Source organism: Chlorocebus sabaeus, chromosome 22 (genome assembly GCF_047675955.1).
Source record: "Chlorocebus sabaeus isolate Y175 chromosome 22, mChlSab1.0.hap1, whole genome shotgun sequence".
NCBI lineage: Eukaryota > Metazoa > Chordata > Mammalia > Primates > Cercopithecidae > Chlorocebus > Chlorocebus sabaeus.
Window position 1 is genome coordinate 28,234,621 of NC_132925.1, and position 16,574 is coordinate 28,251,194.

At 42.7% G+C, this 16,574-nt stretch overlaps 1 protein-coding gene across 1 annotated transcript in view; it reads right to left on the reverse strand.

Moving 5' to 3' along the window:
- The window catches only part of MYH15 (myosin heavy chain 15), a 160,199-nt gene that overhangs the window by 3,767 nt on the left and 139,858 nt on the right, over nt 1-16,574 (reverse strand). The window contains 6 exon segments of the mRNA XM_073009642.1: nt 567-662; nt 5,371-5,475; nt 8,185-8,355; nt 10,487-10,612; nt 15,137-15,340; nt 15,586-15,778. Coding sequence (XP_072865743.1) covers nt 567-662; nt 5,371-5,475; nt 8,185-8,355; nt 10,487-10,612; nt 15,137-15,340; nt 15,586-15,778 — 895 coding nt within the window.

Genomic DNA, 16,574 nt, shown 5'->3' on the forward strand with positions numbered 1-16,574 from the left:
GAGCTAGAACAGGTAGTATTTTAGGCCAAATCATTGAAATAATCAAAACCCCTCAAGAGTTAATATTAGGGATAAATCAATATATATGGCACTTACCAATTACATTCCCTGTAGTTATAGATACTGACCCAGGGATGGCAAGTACATTTCAATTTATGGTGGTTTTGTCCACAACCATATCCAGGATCATCAAGAACAAATACTGTGAATCATGTTTATGTTTACCCTAGGTTTGGGGATGAGGGAGGCCCCAGGGTGACTACCTTGCCCAAAACCGGCCTTCCCTACATGACACTCTGCTTTTACCTAGCTCATTTCTTGTTGTGCACCTGTTTGGGTGAAACCACAAAGGTAAAGAAGAGAGCTCTGGCTTCCTGGAGGGAAAAGCCACACACATTTTTGCCATGGGTGAGAATTCTAACTTGAGAAAAAAACTGAGAATGAGCAGACTCTAAGCTGAGCTGGCCCTCTCTGACAAGCTGCTGGCTGAGCTCAGGGCCACAGATCTCCCTTAATCAAAACAACACTGGGAAATCCAGGAGGCTGCAACTTCCCAAGGCACTCACCGCCACCTCGACTTGCTGCTTGTAATTGTGCACTTTTAGCTGAAGTTTATCCATCTGAGTTTGCATCCTGCTCAGATTCTTCTTGTCTTCCTCTGCCTGCAATACATAGGCACGTATGGGGAAGGTGATTCAGAGGATCCAGCAGTCTACAATGGGGTAGTCTCATATGGGGAAATAAGGGTTAGGGAACTTTATTAAATATCATCTCAGGCCGGGCGCGGTGGCTCAAGCCTGTAATCCCAGCACTTTGGGAGGCCGAGGCGGGTGGATCACGAGGTCAGGAGATCGAGACCATCCTGGCTAACATGGTGAAACCCCGTCTCTACTAAAAAAAAAATACAAAAAACTAGCCGGGCGTGGTGGCGGGCGCCTGTAGTCCCAGCTACTTGGAGGCTGAGGCAGGAGAATGGCGTAAACCCGGGAGGCGGAGCTTGCAGTGAGCCGAGACCGCGCCACTGCACTCCAGCCTGGGTGACACAGCGAGACTCCGTCTCAAAAAAAAAAAAAAAAAAAAAAAAAAAAATATCATCTCAGAGTTGTGATTTTTAACAATGGGTTTAACTCACCCAAGTTCCAAGAAATTGATAAACAGAACTGTCAGCACTAATGGTCATTTGTCCTGATCCACCAACCTTTGCTGAAATGGGAGTTAAACCCATTAGGTTCAGTTTGGGTCTGAATGTCTTTCCAGCTCAACCAAGCTATATCTGCCTGAAGCTATATCTGTATACTTAAAATTAGTAGTGAATTATCTACTGTTATATTTTACTTTAAGGTGGTGGTGGTGGGGGTGCATTCCAGATGACGAGCTAAATAAAAAGCTATATCTTTAGCAGGAATGAAGTGCATTATTATAAAAGCCACATATGCAAAAATGAAAACCAATTGCTCTCCAATCCAAACAACTATTCCTTTGAACTTTCTAATTGACTCTTGGTTTTGAGTAATAGAACTATAGAAAAGTTAAATTTTCTGGAATTCTGATGCAGACATCAGCAGAGATAGCAACGAAGATTCTACAAGCTGTGGGAACCATGGTGTGCCTATTCTCATTGCCTCAATTACAATCCAGCCTCGGGCTGGAGAAAGGAAATCTGGTGGGATAATGTTTCTCAACTGTGCTCCACAGAGCCTTTGGTATTCCAGGGAGAGAGGAGGCTAGAGGCAGGCAGGTAGATAAGGCTCTGCCTGCCCCCTCTTTCCTCATGTCTCTTTAACTGGAGTATTTCCACACTGGAGCTATTGAACTTTTCAAAGGCAGAAAATACCTCAATTTGCTCAGGGTGGAGAAGCTGATTTAATCAAGAAAGATCTACTGCTGCTTAAAATTTTTTTCTGGCTCCATTTGACCTATTCACCCCCACCACCACCACCTTAAAGTAAAATATAACAGTAGATAATTCACTACTAATTTTAAGTATACAGATATAGCTTCAGGCAGATATAGCTTGGTTGAGCTGGAAAGACATTCAGACCCAAGTTCATCCTATGAACTTTTTTGGCAGCTTTAATGTTCACCCTACTTTACCTTCCATTCCCCCCACCACCACGAACCCACTCCAACCAGGTCACATTCTCCTGTTTCCGCAGAGCTCCCCTGCTTACTTTGTCCTCCTTAGGTTTAGCCAAGCTGTTCTCATCATCTGGAATGCACCCCCCCACACACACCACCACCACCTTAAAGTACCATATAAAAGTAGATATTAATTACTAATTTTAAGCATCAGGAGACAGGGATGAATATATATATGAAAGAACCTAGTTGGGGAACTGAGACAAGTCTGGTTCAAATAAAATCCCTTCTTTGTTTTTATCTGCCTATCCCTCGACTTCTCAGGTTTATAAAATTCAAAAAATTTGTAGTATTATGTGCTTACAGTAAATTATAAAATCAACACAAGTTTAATTGCTAACAATCAGTTTACTGAGAGGGGAGTAAATTGGTGGTAAAGGAGGCCACACAGAAGAAAACTGAAAAAAGCTAGAAGTGGTTGCTGATGTTCCTGATGTCCCTCCCACATGGGAAGGCAAAGCCACTGATGTTAGGCCTAGGTTCCCATCTTAAGCTGTGGGGCACTGAGTAACTGGTGGCCATGGCTATGCACGTCCTAGATTTCCCAACAAGAAAAGAACTTGCCATTCAGTTGTGAGAAGTGCCGTTACCTGATAATCTCCAACTGTAGTGCCTTTGGGACCTGCCACAGCATTAGCATTGAGGCCACACACTTCCCAGGCAGCCCCCAGGCAATGGCTGGGCACAGTGAAGTCACCAGAGTCTGGCCATTTCTGCCCAACATGGGAGTCCTTTCTGGGCTAGCTTCATGCTGGATGCTTGCCCAGAGCTGCACTACAGTCTGACACTCTTCCCATCCCCTCTTCCTCCCTCAGCCTCTCCTTTCACGTCTCTGCCCCATCCTGCTTGCTTGCATCTTCATCTTTCATAGATGTCACTTCTAATAGATCCCTTGTACATCTAACTCTATCCTGGCATTTGGTTCCTAAAGAACCCTCTCAACACAGCAACTTAACCAGATTGTATTTCCTTATCCCTAAAAATGATACTACATTCTTGACTAGATGTGTAAAGATTAAATAATATCTACACAGATTCTTGGATGTAGGAGGCAGTTGATGGTAGAACTGAGTAGGTGGGTGGAGAGTGAGGGGCAGAGGAACTATCTTGACCTTCTATAGCAACTACAAGTACCTAATCTTATGTTCTGCTTTATAGCACATTTTTCTAGGTGCTGGAGAGAGAAAATAGGGCAAGTTTCCAAATGCTAGGGGGATATAAAGGAGAGGATAAATGCGGCATGGGGACCAGTCATAGAACTGCCATGGAGCGGTACCACACTTGACTCCTTTCCAGTAGCAGAATCTTCCCAGAGGACTTCTCCTAAGAAAATGATATTTGTGTCCCTTTCAAAATGACACTTTTAATTGCACCTAGGAATGGGCTATCACCAAACACCCTGCCTCCTTGTCCTGGTGGTTATTTTGATGATCGAAATGACTCAGCATTAACCTTGAACATTTCAAAACCAAGTACCAGGAAATGTGGAGTGTCCTCTAATGTCTCTTTAAACTTACAGGGTCTAGCCTAATAGATATTAGCTGATTTGATGGCAGAAAATAGGCCTATCTAAGCATTCTGCAGACGTTTGGAAGAAATTAATAAATGCACCTCATTCTAGTACATGAGAAACACTAGGATTATTACAATGAAGAAACAAGGGTAAGGCACAACAGAACAAGAATGCATTCCTTGGGACAATGAAAACCAAAAAAAATATGTAACTTTGGTTTCTTGTTTTATAATGAAGTTGTTTACAGAATAAAACAATAAGAATAATCAATAGGAAAATAAAAAGAAAAATCCAGACATTAAAGCAGCATTTCACACCATCAACATGGGTGGCTTCTCCACCCTCCTCAAAAGAAGAGTAGAATAGCAAACTTTTAAGTTCCCAAGGTGTTTACCTACTTAGCCATACACACCATGGGCCCACTTCTCAGTGGCTTTGATATACCTAGCGTGCTCTAAAGAAGTGTCAGACTAACTCATCTTACAAAAGGAACCACTTAATAATAAAAGAGCTGTGCAAGTAGCTCATTTCGTCTTAATTAGCTCAAGATGATGCTTCTGAAGTGCTGTGCTTTCTTATCTATCCTTCCTGCTGCAAGAGAAGAAGACTTTGACATCTTTAACAACTCAGCCTCAGGAACCAGAATCAGTACTAAGCAGATCTTGCATTGGCTTTGTCAAAGAAGCTGTAAAAATGGGTGCCTAAAATGAATTTGTCTTTGTATTGGAATAAGCTATCATGTGCAGTGTGAGAGAGCTGGGATAAGCTATCATGTGCAGTGTGAGAGAGCTGGGATAAGCTATCATGTGCAGTGTGAGAGGGCTGGGATAAGCTATCATGTGCAGTGTGAGAGGGCTGGGATAAGCTATCATGTGCAGTGTGAGAGAGCTGGGATAAGCTATCATGTGCAGTGTGAAAGGGCTGGAAAGTGACTTATAGCATCTGTGTTCAACAATGGAAATCACACATCTACTGTGTGACAGGGGGATGCCAGACCCTAGAGGGGAGAACGATACAGTGCCTCTGCCATCAGAGAATCTGTGTTGACTGCATTAGAAAGAAAAAGGAAGCAATGATTGAAAGTGAAAATGTAAATGATGATATTTTTACTTTAGAAATGCATTAGTTACTTGTAAGAAGTCTGCCCACCTCTTTTCAATTATTGCTTGAGATCAGTGTTAGTCAACAGGTGAGATTCAGAAAGCTTCAGAGGTCTCTCTTTAGTGTTTTGTTTCCACCTGGCACTAGCAACAGTGTCCTCAGTGGCCTTGAGTGTTTGTGCAACCAGAAAATAGGAGTGGAAATGCACCCCGCTCCAATTGAGTCAGCATCCCATGTAACCTGCCAGCTGGGTAGCCACCCGAGCCTCTGCCATTAACTTCATTTACACATTGTTCTCACTCAGCCACTCACAGGAAGGCATCTTTATGAAAGCACTGCAAACACTATGTGTGAAAAAATCCAGATGGTATAAATAGCTTTTCACTTCTAATTGCAACTTGCCGCTCACATTTTGTTTCCTGAGAGCTCTGAAAAGACTGATCCAAACCACTAATAGCACAGGAGCTCTGGGAGGGTGAGTCAGTGTCTACTGCTGAAGGAGAACAAAGATGAAGAGAGAACTGCAGGAGTCCCAGAAGGCCATTTCAGGCTTGAAGGAGCACTTTTCTGCAGGGTAGCACCCAACCAGCCAAACAGGGAATGGTTTCCCGGAGTACCTGATAGGTCAGCTCTTTGATGCATCGCTCAAGTCTGCGGGCTCCCCTCTGGGCCTCTGCGCTGCGACGGATTTCACCCTCCAGTTCACCTTCCAGTTCACGAACCTGCAACCAAAACGTGACCTCAGACCACACGCTGCCAGCAAGGCTGGCCTTCTATTTGCCAACTGGCACAATCATTTGAAAGACAGCAAAGTGTCAAGGGAACATGCACACACCATTTCTGGTAGTACTTAGACAGGACAGTGTCTCGGGAAAACTCTCGCCAAAAGTAAGATCTTTTACGGATTCATAAAAGAACTGTTTAGACTGAAATATGTGAAAGGCTAATTCACACAGATATGAGAAGCTTTTTTCTTGAATTACAAAATCACACCCAAAGTGTATGCATGAATGTACTTGTAAGTATAGAGAGTAAGCAATGTGTAGCCCACTTGAGGATTTTGTCCACATACTACCTAATCTTCAGCTGCTTTCTCTACATCCAGCTCTGACTCTCTAAAGAAATCGGACGCTGAGTTTATGTCACATGTATGTCACCCACAACCCTACAGTCCCACTTTGTGGGAGAGCTATCACACAGACAAACTGCCTGCAGCCTTATAGAATTACACAAACGAGCTTAACATTCATTCAACACAGGTGCCTACTACATACCACACCCCAGTGCTAGGATACAGCAGTGAACAAAACAGACAAAAATCTCTTCCCGGGATTAGCATACATTCTAATGAGGGGAAGCAGACAGACAAAACAAAGTAAAATGTAGGCTACGTTTGATGGGGACAAGTGCCACAGAGAGAAATAAGGCAGGAGAGGGAGTAGGGAGTTGATGTTGGCTGCTCCCCTTGGCTGGGGTGCCCAGGTATCCTCTTTCCCTGCTTTCTCCTTGAGGCCAATGCCAGCTTCTCCAAGAAGCCTTCCTGAGGACAGGAAGGCCAGTGCCCTGAGGCATGAATGTGCCTAGCGCATCTGACCCCACCTCTTACTCCCCACTGGAGCCATTCTTCCCTCCTGTACCTCCTCAGAGAGATGCAGTGTGAAGGGAGAGGAGCAAGTGTGTAACTTCCTTGTGGATGAAACCCATTTAAAGCAATCTTCTGACACCTGTCATATAGGAACCTGACACACAGTTCTGTCTGTCGGGATGTGAGCTCTTACAGGCCCTTCTACTGTTTTTTAAGCACTCGTTAAGAATTTTGGGGGGAATTAAAGTGAATAAAACACCTTGGGGAAAAACTGCTCTACTAAAGCAAATCCTAGACATCATGTAATTCCACCTGTAAATACTATTGGATATCATTCTAACAGGTAATAATGGTATACCATGGTTGTGTCTTTAAGAATATTAACCATAATTCCTTAGTATTATCTGATATTAAGGAGTTCATCACTAGTCATTACTACTGAGTTATCACTGGTTCTAGGCGATAATATTGAACAAACAGCAATTGAAAATAAAATCTGGAAATCTTAGAATTGAGTTGGAAAAAACAGTTTCATGTATTTTTTAGGGGAAAAATGCACACTTTTAAATGTTATACCTATATGCCATTACTTATACCAAAAATCTTGGTTCTTATATATGTCATTGGATAAACAATAGTCTTACTGCTAATAGCAATTAAATGTTGGTATTTTGAAGTTATAATTGTATGGTTTTAGCCATTCTCTTGTTATTTTGTCCTTATATTGAGGGATGTATGGACAAAACATTATGTTTAAAGGTCACTGAGAATAATTCTTACTTGTGTATGTTTAATGCCCCCAATTTAATATATCGTTAACTTCATTTGCTTCCACTGGTGTTAAAATTTTAGGGACTGCTGAGTTTTTTTCTTTGACTTAAACTTGTTTTTTTAATTATAAAGTATGCAAATGATTTATATGATTTTCCATTCAAAACAACTAAACAACGTACATTATGAAGGTCCGAATGTCATCTCTGTGTTATCCTCTTACAGATAGTCATTTTTATTTTTCTGATTTATCCTGTTACCATTTCATTTTGAAAATACAAGCAAATGTGTACACCCTCATATTCCCCCACTTTCTTGAACACAAGGATATATGCTTTCCACATTGCCCTCACTGTATGACTGTACGAAGGTCCCCGAAATGTACATTGGTATTCCATGGTATGGATATACCATAGATGTGCAAAGGTGATACCTTATTTTTCAGAGGCCCTTTTGAACAATCGAATCCTAGTTGAATATTCTTTCCATTCTTGTAGCATTTATCATATGCCTTGTCTGTAGTCATTAAAATGGATTCAATAATTTTACAAATCTTATTTTCAAGATGAGTTACTACTTGTTTTTAAGCTCCCTGAAGGCAGATACTACCTCATTTCTGTCAGTCCTTACTGTATCTTCTCTGAGTCTTTCTTGATCATTGATTTAGTTGTTTTCCCTCTCCTTTCTCTGGCTGTCAGAAAATGGGCATTCTCTGCAGAGGAAATAACAGGAGCAAAGGCACAGAAGCAAGACTGCCAGGGGTGTGTTTGGAAACACCAGGTAGCCCTGGAGTGAGAGCCTGGAGCTGGTGAGGTGAGCAGGAAGGGCTGTGTTGTTAGTTAGCAGGAGGGAAGTCAGATTTCATCCAGTCCAAGGAAAGTCCTATGTGCTCACCCAAAGTCAAGCAAAGAATGAATGCATAGATTGAGATCTGACACTCTTAAAGATCTGAAAGTGCTAAAAGCAAAAGTGATAAAGGGTGTGTGTGTTGAGGGGCAGATCTGGTGTCACATTCCAGGACAAAGAGGTCTTGAATTGGGGACTGTCAAGCCCTCGTGATTACCCAGACTCCTACCCTGGATTCTAGTTTCTGGATTTGTTTTCTACTCCCCATCAGGGCCGTCTGTTCAGCTTCAGCCAGCCTTTTCTGTAAGTCTGTAATTGTCTGCTCCATATTTTCTCTCGTCTTTTCCAAGTGGGCAATGGTATCTTGCTTCTTCTTCAGTTCTTCTGACAAGTTTGCTGCCTGGGGTGGGGGAGAGGGTGAAAAAGGGATTGAGCTAGTGCAGCAGTAAATTGATCTTAACATTTTTACCCATGATCTTCAGTTCCTGGTCTGACTGGCTGCCGCCCCTTGCCTCTGTATATGTGATCTCTTCCCATGATAATCTCCCTAACCACTACCACCCTTGAGTTTGTTAATAGTAACGCAACAGAGACAGCAGTAGCTACAGGAGAGGACAGGGTAAGGAGTGGTAGAAACAGACCAAAGATGAAGAACCATATGAACACTATTATACAACACCTGTATTAAAAGAAAGATGACCAACTGAAGCAACGGCTTTTAATTGAATAAAGCACTGGGATGATTGATTATTGAATAAAGTAACTTGTGTCACATTAATGAACCAGGAAAGATATGGAGAAGTGCCTACAAAAATCTATTCACATCTCACTTCTATAATTCTGTGATTCACTACACAAACAAGTTTGGCTCCAGGAATTTGGCAGTAACAGATGCTCTCACTGCCAATAATCTGGCATGAAAAAGGTTAATTGTGAAGCCTGCTCTTGGCTTTGGCTATGTGTACAAGGGCTTGGTGTCTCCATGCAATCATTAAGAACTGTTTTGAGAATCTCTAGGTGCATTTAATGTAAGAACATGGCCCTCACAGCCAAAGCTTTTCTGTCTATCAGGTTACCAACCATCTGCAGAATTTAAATGTGAGACTTTCATGCAGATGGTGAGGGCAAAGAATGAATTACGTTCCGTGATGTGGGGTTGGGACTCAGAGTTAAACTGTAGGAGGTTTGGAGGGTGGGGTCAGAGATGAGTTCACTTTTCAACACACTGTCAAGAAAATCTTATCAAGGCAAGATTAAGCAGAGAGCATCTTCATAATGTACGATTGCATAAATTTATCAAACAGGAGTGCTATTTTTATTCCTTTCTACCTATGTGAATTTTCATAAATGTTACACATATTTGTTCCCTTGGCCATCAAACATCTTCAAGGTTTCACACACCTCGTTTTCATCAGAGATCAGAATACCTATCTTGACACAAAATGGATGAGTGATAGGCATGGTTGCCCATTCTTAGAGGGGGCTGGATTCTACAACGATTAGGTGGTTGGGATTTGGTGCAATGGTTTTGTTTAGTTCCCCAAGTGTTAAATAACTTGAGCAAATACAGACACAAGCTCTTTACCTCCTTTGAATTTTAAAATGACTAACATAAAATATAATCACATGTCCTGTCTCCTAGTTTAGCAGGGGGATCTGCTTCCCTTCATGTGGGAGGATCAGGGCTGTTGCATGTGGTTGTGCATTTGATGGGCTGCACAAAAGCTCTTGATGGAGAAGGGGTGAGCAGAGACAGAAACCAAGCTAGAGCCCCACTCTGCAATGGGACCTTCAAAGCTGAATCTGCCACACACAAACCTCCCCCTCCACTAATATATTTCTCCCAGTGGTACCTTCCGCTAACCATGCCCTCTGAGAGAAGTGCTGCATCTGCCCACAGGAGGTACCCAGAGGGTGGCCTTTTTTCAGTCCCTACAAAGGTTCACCAAGGTTGGCAGCCAACTCTGAGTTCAACATCATTTAGGAAAATCACTGCCATCAACAACTGGAAAATAAAGAAAGTATAGCAGCCCTGAAACCCTTTTTTACCAACCTGATTTTGCTCTTCAAGCAGTAGCACAGGTTGTAAAAAAAAAAAAAAAAAAAAAGAAAAAGGGAATTAAGCATTCTTTCCAAATCACCATCATAAAACTGTTATAGACCCTAGGAAAAATAGCTTTTTGTAAGGAAACACAGAAAGAATTGTTTCTAGACACTAGATATATTGACTCACAAATGAAAAGTGGCTTAACCAAAACAAAATAAGACTCCTGCTTCTTTTGTTTATATATAAGGTTTTGCTTACAGCAATTCAACTGCTCCTTTTCATCACCAGGGTATGTTAGTGGGAGGAGCTAATTGGCCTAATTTTTCAAGATGAGAACAGGGAGGCAGAGAGGTCAGACTAACCTCCTCTTGGCTGTATGGGAAATCAATGGAATACTTTTTGGCTGCAGATGTGCCCCTGCCCCTTGGCCACTGCACCACTGAACTCTGTGAGACAGGACTGAGTAGGTGGTCAATGGACCCACCTCAGTGGCTGCCTTCTTGGCCTTCTCTTCTGCATTTTGACACTCCTGTACCACCTCTTCAGCTTCTTTCTGCATCTGGGCAACATCAGCCTCCAGTTTCTTCTTCTGGCTGAGGAGGCTTGTGTTCTAAAGAAAAGCAGCATTCCTATTAGGCAAGTAAAAGCCAGCAATGTAAATGCAAGCTGGTCTGTTCAGGACATGCAATGGGAGTCAGCTCTGGCCAGAAGCAAATTTTATTATAGTGAGCCATATTCCCTTAAGCTATGCTCCCAACCCCAAAAGGCTTTTGCCATCAAACTTGAATGGAAGGGATTTCACCCATTAAAAGTTCAGGACTAAAGAGATTGCAGCCTGAATCAGAAGGGAGGAATGGTATCTAGATAGCCTACAAGCCTCAAACATGTGTTTGGTTTTCAGTGGGTTGAGGAAATGTTTCTCTGTCATTTGCTTTTGGATGTGGTAGAAACAAGTGTTCTAGAGCAGAAGTTGGGGTCAACTGCAGACATCTGAGGGGCAGAGGTTGGGGAATAAAAATTGTAACTCCCAGTATGCTGCTCCAGAAACAAAAAAAATCATTCTTCTTCTTTTTCTACTTCCCTTCCTATCTTACTTTATAGTGAGGAGGTGGGGAAAGTAGTTCAGAATAAGCCTCCTCCTCCAGCCCTTAGGTACCCTCATTACCATGGAGGATTCTTTGTGTTCTATGGCTGGTGCTGCCCTAATTCTTTCCTTCCTGAGTTGTGACACTAGAGGTCAAATATCCTTTTGCTGCTATTTGGTCTGTGTTTGAAGCCCAGCTTTTCTGAAGGTGTGAAAACTCAGTGTATATAAAAGGCATAGGCTTTCTATTTTTTTATTTCCCCTTTCACTTTATCCGTTTCACATTCACTTGCTTCTGGCTAGTGCCTTTCTCAGTAGCATGATGAAGACTTGGAAATAGAAAGATATGCCAGGCCAGGTGTGGTGGCTCAGACCTGTAATCCCAGCACTTTGGGAGGCTGAGGGGGGTGAATCTCCTGAGCTCAGGAATTTGAGACCAGCCTGGGCAACATGGCGAAATCCCATCTCTACCAAAACTTTTACCAATAATAGCTGGGTGTGGTGGCATACACCTATGGTCCCAGTTACTCGGGAGGCTGAGGTGAGAGGATTGCTTGAGCCTGGGAAGCGGACATTGCAGTGAGCTGAGATTACACCATTGCACTCCAACCTGAGTGACAGAGTGAGACTTCGTCTCAAAAAAGAAAAAAAAAATAGAATGATATTCCAGCATCACTGGTTCTATCTACCCCACTTTCTCTATGACATGAAGCATCTTTATCGAGACTGCCATCTTTTGTCCTTGTGGAGAGCCAGGCCCTGGATACCTCCAAGATTTCCACCGCCATGGCCTGAGAGATGGGGTGGAAATAAGTTGTATTTTCCTGAAGTGTTTTTTGCATGCTCACAGCACAGACCCCATAGAAACTATTTCTTTGTAGAGGAAGGTACAAGTACAAAACCAATTTGTTTGTACATAGAATCATTTAAAATTTGCTAGGGAGACAAGGGCTTAAATCTTTGCAAACTGAATTACTCTCTAATTTGTTATTTTTATTTTTTTTAGGAGAAAGGGAGTTTGGGGGTGTTTTGCAGAAAGGTAATCTAGATTGTCACAGCTCAGGTTTGAAAAAGGCACTTGTAATCAGTCAAAGATAAGTTTAACCTCATATGTTAGTCCTAGGCTAGAGATCCGGAAATGTAGCAGGTAGCTAAGAAGGCTCCCTAAAAGGTTCAATATGTTTTGCTCGGTAATGTTCTAGTAGCTGCAAGGTGCCCCAGCATGGTTTAGGTTGAGGAGAGGTCCTTGTGAATGATATAATATCACCTAGACCAGTGCTGGTCAAAAGGTAGTCTTTCTATGAGCAGTAGCACCTGAGAATGTGTTCACTTGCTAGGTCCCAATGCAGAGCTTCTGATTTAGTGGATCTGGGGTAAGATCTGAGAATTTACATTTTTTGTGTTAGGGATTCTTATATGTACACATCAAGTTTCAGAAACTCTGCCCTAGAGACCAGGTCTCCCCTGCCTAATTTTCTTCTTCCCCAAATCCTCTCCTCTCTATGCATGCTTTTTCTCTAACTGATCCTCATCTTTCTCTAGGCTAGTGATTTTGCATCATATTGGATCCCACTGGTGCATTATTATGTATGATATGCATGGCAAATGATTTGTTACCAATAGCAATTACGTAGTATAGACCAGTGGTCCCCAACCCTTTTGGTTTCATGGAAAAAAATTTTTCCACAGACCAGGTAGGGGGGTTGGGTGGGGGGATGGTTTGGGGATGAAACTGTTCCACCTCAGATTATGAGGCATTAGATTCTCATAAGGAGCATGCAGCCTACATCTCTCACATGAGCAGTTCACACGAGCGTTTGCGAGAATCTAGCATGAGAATCTAGCGCTGCTGCTGACCTGACAGAAGGCAAAGCTCACTCCCCTGCAGCTCACCTCCTGCCATGTGGCCCAGTTCTTAACAGGCCCCAGACCCGTACTGGTCTGTGGCCCAGGGGCTGGGAAGCCTTGCTCTAGACAGTGGATGAGTTACTTTTTTAAAAGTCTATAGTCCATTTTATAAGAATCCAACTCATTGTATTTAAACTTTCTTGAAGAAGAAAAAAAGTTTGAGTTAGCCTGTTGGGAATTATCTATAACCTACAGACTATTTGTTCTATACCACATGGTACCCAGATGGGATTGTGTCATACATAGGGAAAAAAAAGTCAAACTGTAGGCACAAACTAATTGCAACATCTTTCAACTGGCACATTTCTGGTTTATACTTTCTTTTATCCAGTATTTTTCAGTAGGGGACAACTGGCATTCTGGAAGCCGCAGTTCCTTGGGCTATCACCTTGAAGGAGTTTTGGTGTCTCTGACCCTACTCACTCAATGCCAGTGGTATTGCCCAGTCACTGTGGCAACCAAAATGATCCCACAGATAGTTCTGAATGCCCCAGAGTGTAGCAGTTCTGCCCTTAGGTGCTTTAAACTGTCCTTCACAATAATCACCAGAGTAAAACTTCCTAAAATGCAAATCTGATAACTTCACCCTTAGCTACTCAAAATTCTTCAGTGGATCTCCATGAGCTGCAAGACAAAATTCAAACTCCATCAGTCTCAGGCTCAGGGTCCCTGGTGACCTGGCCCTGCCTATCTCAGCATGATTTCTGCTCCTTCTGGCTATCCACCCAATACTCTAGCATGTGAATTTCCCTTAGACTCATAAACTCCTTCCCCCCACACCCCATGCCTCTGCCCTTGACTTTTCTCTCTACCTGGCTGGCTTCTTAAATGTCCTTCATGACTCAGACGAAGGATACTGTGCATCTACCTAACTCTTGGATTGTCAAGGAAGGCCTTCTGTAGGGGTGTGCTTGCTCTATCATTATACTCCTAGCAGTGTACTACAATTGCTTAGTTCAATCTTCATTTTTTTAGGACAGTGGAGACATTCTGTGTCTACATCACCCATACCAGTCCAGGTTATGGGGGGGGGGGTTGCCCTATAAACACTTATCACACAACCCATTTACTGTAGATGCTTGTCCTGGAAACTATGGCTTCTTCTGATTCTAGGAGAAGGAGAAGGATTTAAGAATTCTTGCTTCATGTCACTTACATAACCTTCCATTAGAAGCCAGAGTCTGGACAGCGTATCATATCTGTCAGCAGCCACTCAGAACTGTCACGGCTTTCCTGGCTCCAAGGCGGAGCACTGTTTTTATTCTGGGTTGCTGGGGAAGCACATGGCTTAGAGAGAGCAGGAGAACCAGGAGCAGGAGTGGTTCTGGAACATTAGGGGATGCTCATTCCTCCCTCCCCAGCATCCTGGCTGTGGATGCCCTGACAATCCATTCTTCTGGCATAAGGCTTATTGCTATGGGTTGAATTTTGTCTCACACACACACACACACACACACACACACACACACACAAAGATACGTTGAAGTCCTAACCCCCAATTTATCAGAACGTGACCTTATTTGGAAATAGGGTCTTATTTTGTTTAAAAGGAAACTAGAAAAAAGGGAAGCAGTGAGGTAAACGAGTTAAAATTAGGTCATTAGGGTAGAACTTAATCAAATATGACCGGTACCCCTATAAAAAGTAGCAATTTGGACAGCAACAGACCCTCACAGGGGGAAGATGCTGTGAAGACACAGGGAGAACACTATGTGAAGGCAGAAGGTTGGAATGATGCATCCATAAGCCAAGGAATGGCAAAGATTGCCAGTAAGCCACCAGAAGCTAGGAAGGGGCAAGGAAGCATTTCCCTACAGGTTTCAGAGGGAGCATGGCCCAGCTGACACTTTGATTGCAGGTTTTCAACCTCCAGGAATGCGAGAAAATAAACTTCCCTTGCTTTACGCCACCCTGTTTGTGGTACTTTGTTATGGCAGCCTGAAGGAAATAACATACTTGGGAATAAATGACGAGTATGACTGTGGCTCTGCTGCACAGCCTGTCCCTGTGCTTCACAGGCACATCCAAGACTTAACAGGGCGAACTGTGCATGGTCCAAGGCTGCAACTGCATGGTCCAAGTGTGGGAACCACTGCCTTCAACCAACTGGCCCAGCTAATACGGAGAGTATATGGGCCCCACCTGGGTATAGAAAAGATTGATTCTTTCTGTTGCTTCCAGGAGCTCTTCTTCTGACAGCCTGCGGCCACGCTCTGTCTGTTCTTGCAAGGACTTTAGATCCTCTAGTTCAGACTGAAGAAGAGAGTTGCGCCGCTCAGCCACAGCCACCTGCTCCTTCAGATCACTGTTCAGTTGTGTGCTATCATCCAGCTGCATCTGAAGGTCCTGTGAGAGAAAAGATGGGCCTGGAGTACAGATCCCTCTGAGTTCAGCATAGACTATGCACCTATGTATGCATGCTCTGACCATAGTTCTACATATTTAGACATAAGCATGCTCCTTCTCTCTGGAAAGATTTTATTTGTTGTCCTCATCTTTATTGCTGAACACAACAATCTGTTGCTTAGTTTACTTCCATAAGCAGAAACATTTTCCACCCCTCCCTACCCCATCTTACAATTTTAAAATACCTTGATTTGAATCTGAAGCTGGCCCAGGGATTTGGTTGCCTCTGATACCTGCCGGTTGGCACAGCTAAGCTGGAGTTCCATCTCATTGAGGTCCTCTTCCATCTTCTTCTTCAGCCGGGTAGCCTCAATTCTGCTCTTAGCTTCAGAATCCAGACTAGACTGCATGGAGTCAATGGTACACTGCTGTTTCCTCCTAATTTGAAATAACAGTTGGAGTGGGGGAAATGATACATCCAAATTAATCAAATTCACCTGCTATGTTTAAAACAGTATAAGAAATAGAAAAAATAAACTAAAATCCAAGAAAAATTTTAAGTAATGAACAAAATGAGTCTAAGGGCTTTTATTTTAAAAACAGAGAGAATGAGAAGTTAGGTTAGTGAGTATATGTCCACCATAATGGACTAAGTAAGGTTTCCAGACCAACTTCCCTGAAGAATCCAGGAAAATACAAGAAGCTTTTCAAGGTTCCTGTGAGGCAGCTTTAGTCTCATCTGATATCCCATAAAGGATGATCTAGGGCAAGCACCTGGGTTTCCTGTGGTGGCTAAGGATGAAGGAAGGATACTCTTTCAGACAGCCATAATATTTCAACTACTTTCAATGGTGAAAAATATCTGAACAAGGCAGGAAAAAGCTACTCAGGTTGGAACAATTCCTGAGATGCAGCAATACTGCTACAGTAGCCTGGAGACACAACTCTCCTAGAATGAAATGGTTATCTTTCTCTAGGAGTTTGAGAATACACCCAAGGATTGGCTGACAAAACCAATTGTGTGATACTGAATTACTTTAACACTTTAAATTCCTTCCTAAGAACAAAAACTAGAACTAAAAACGTATTTGCAAAGTGACAGAAAACAATAGCTATGTGTTCAGGAAGGCCATAAAAAAATAAAAAATTGAGAGAATCCATGGGAATTTTGGGACCATGTGACTAGATTCTGGTAAATGCACTGTGGGCAGTAATGAAGTTTACCATTCCAGGG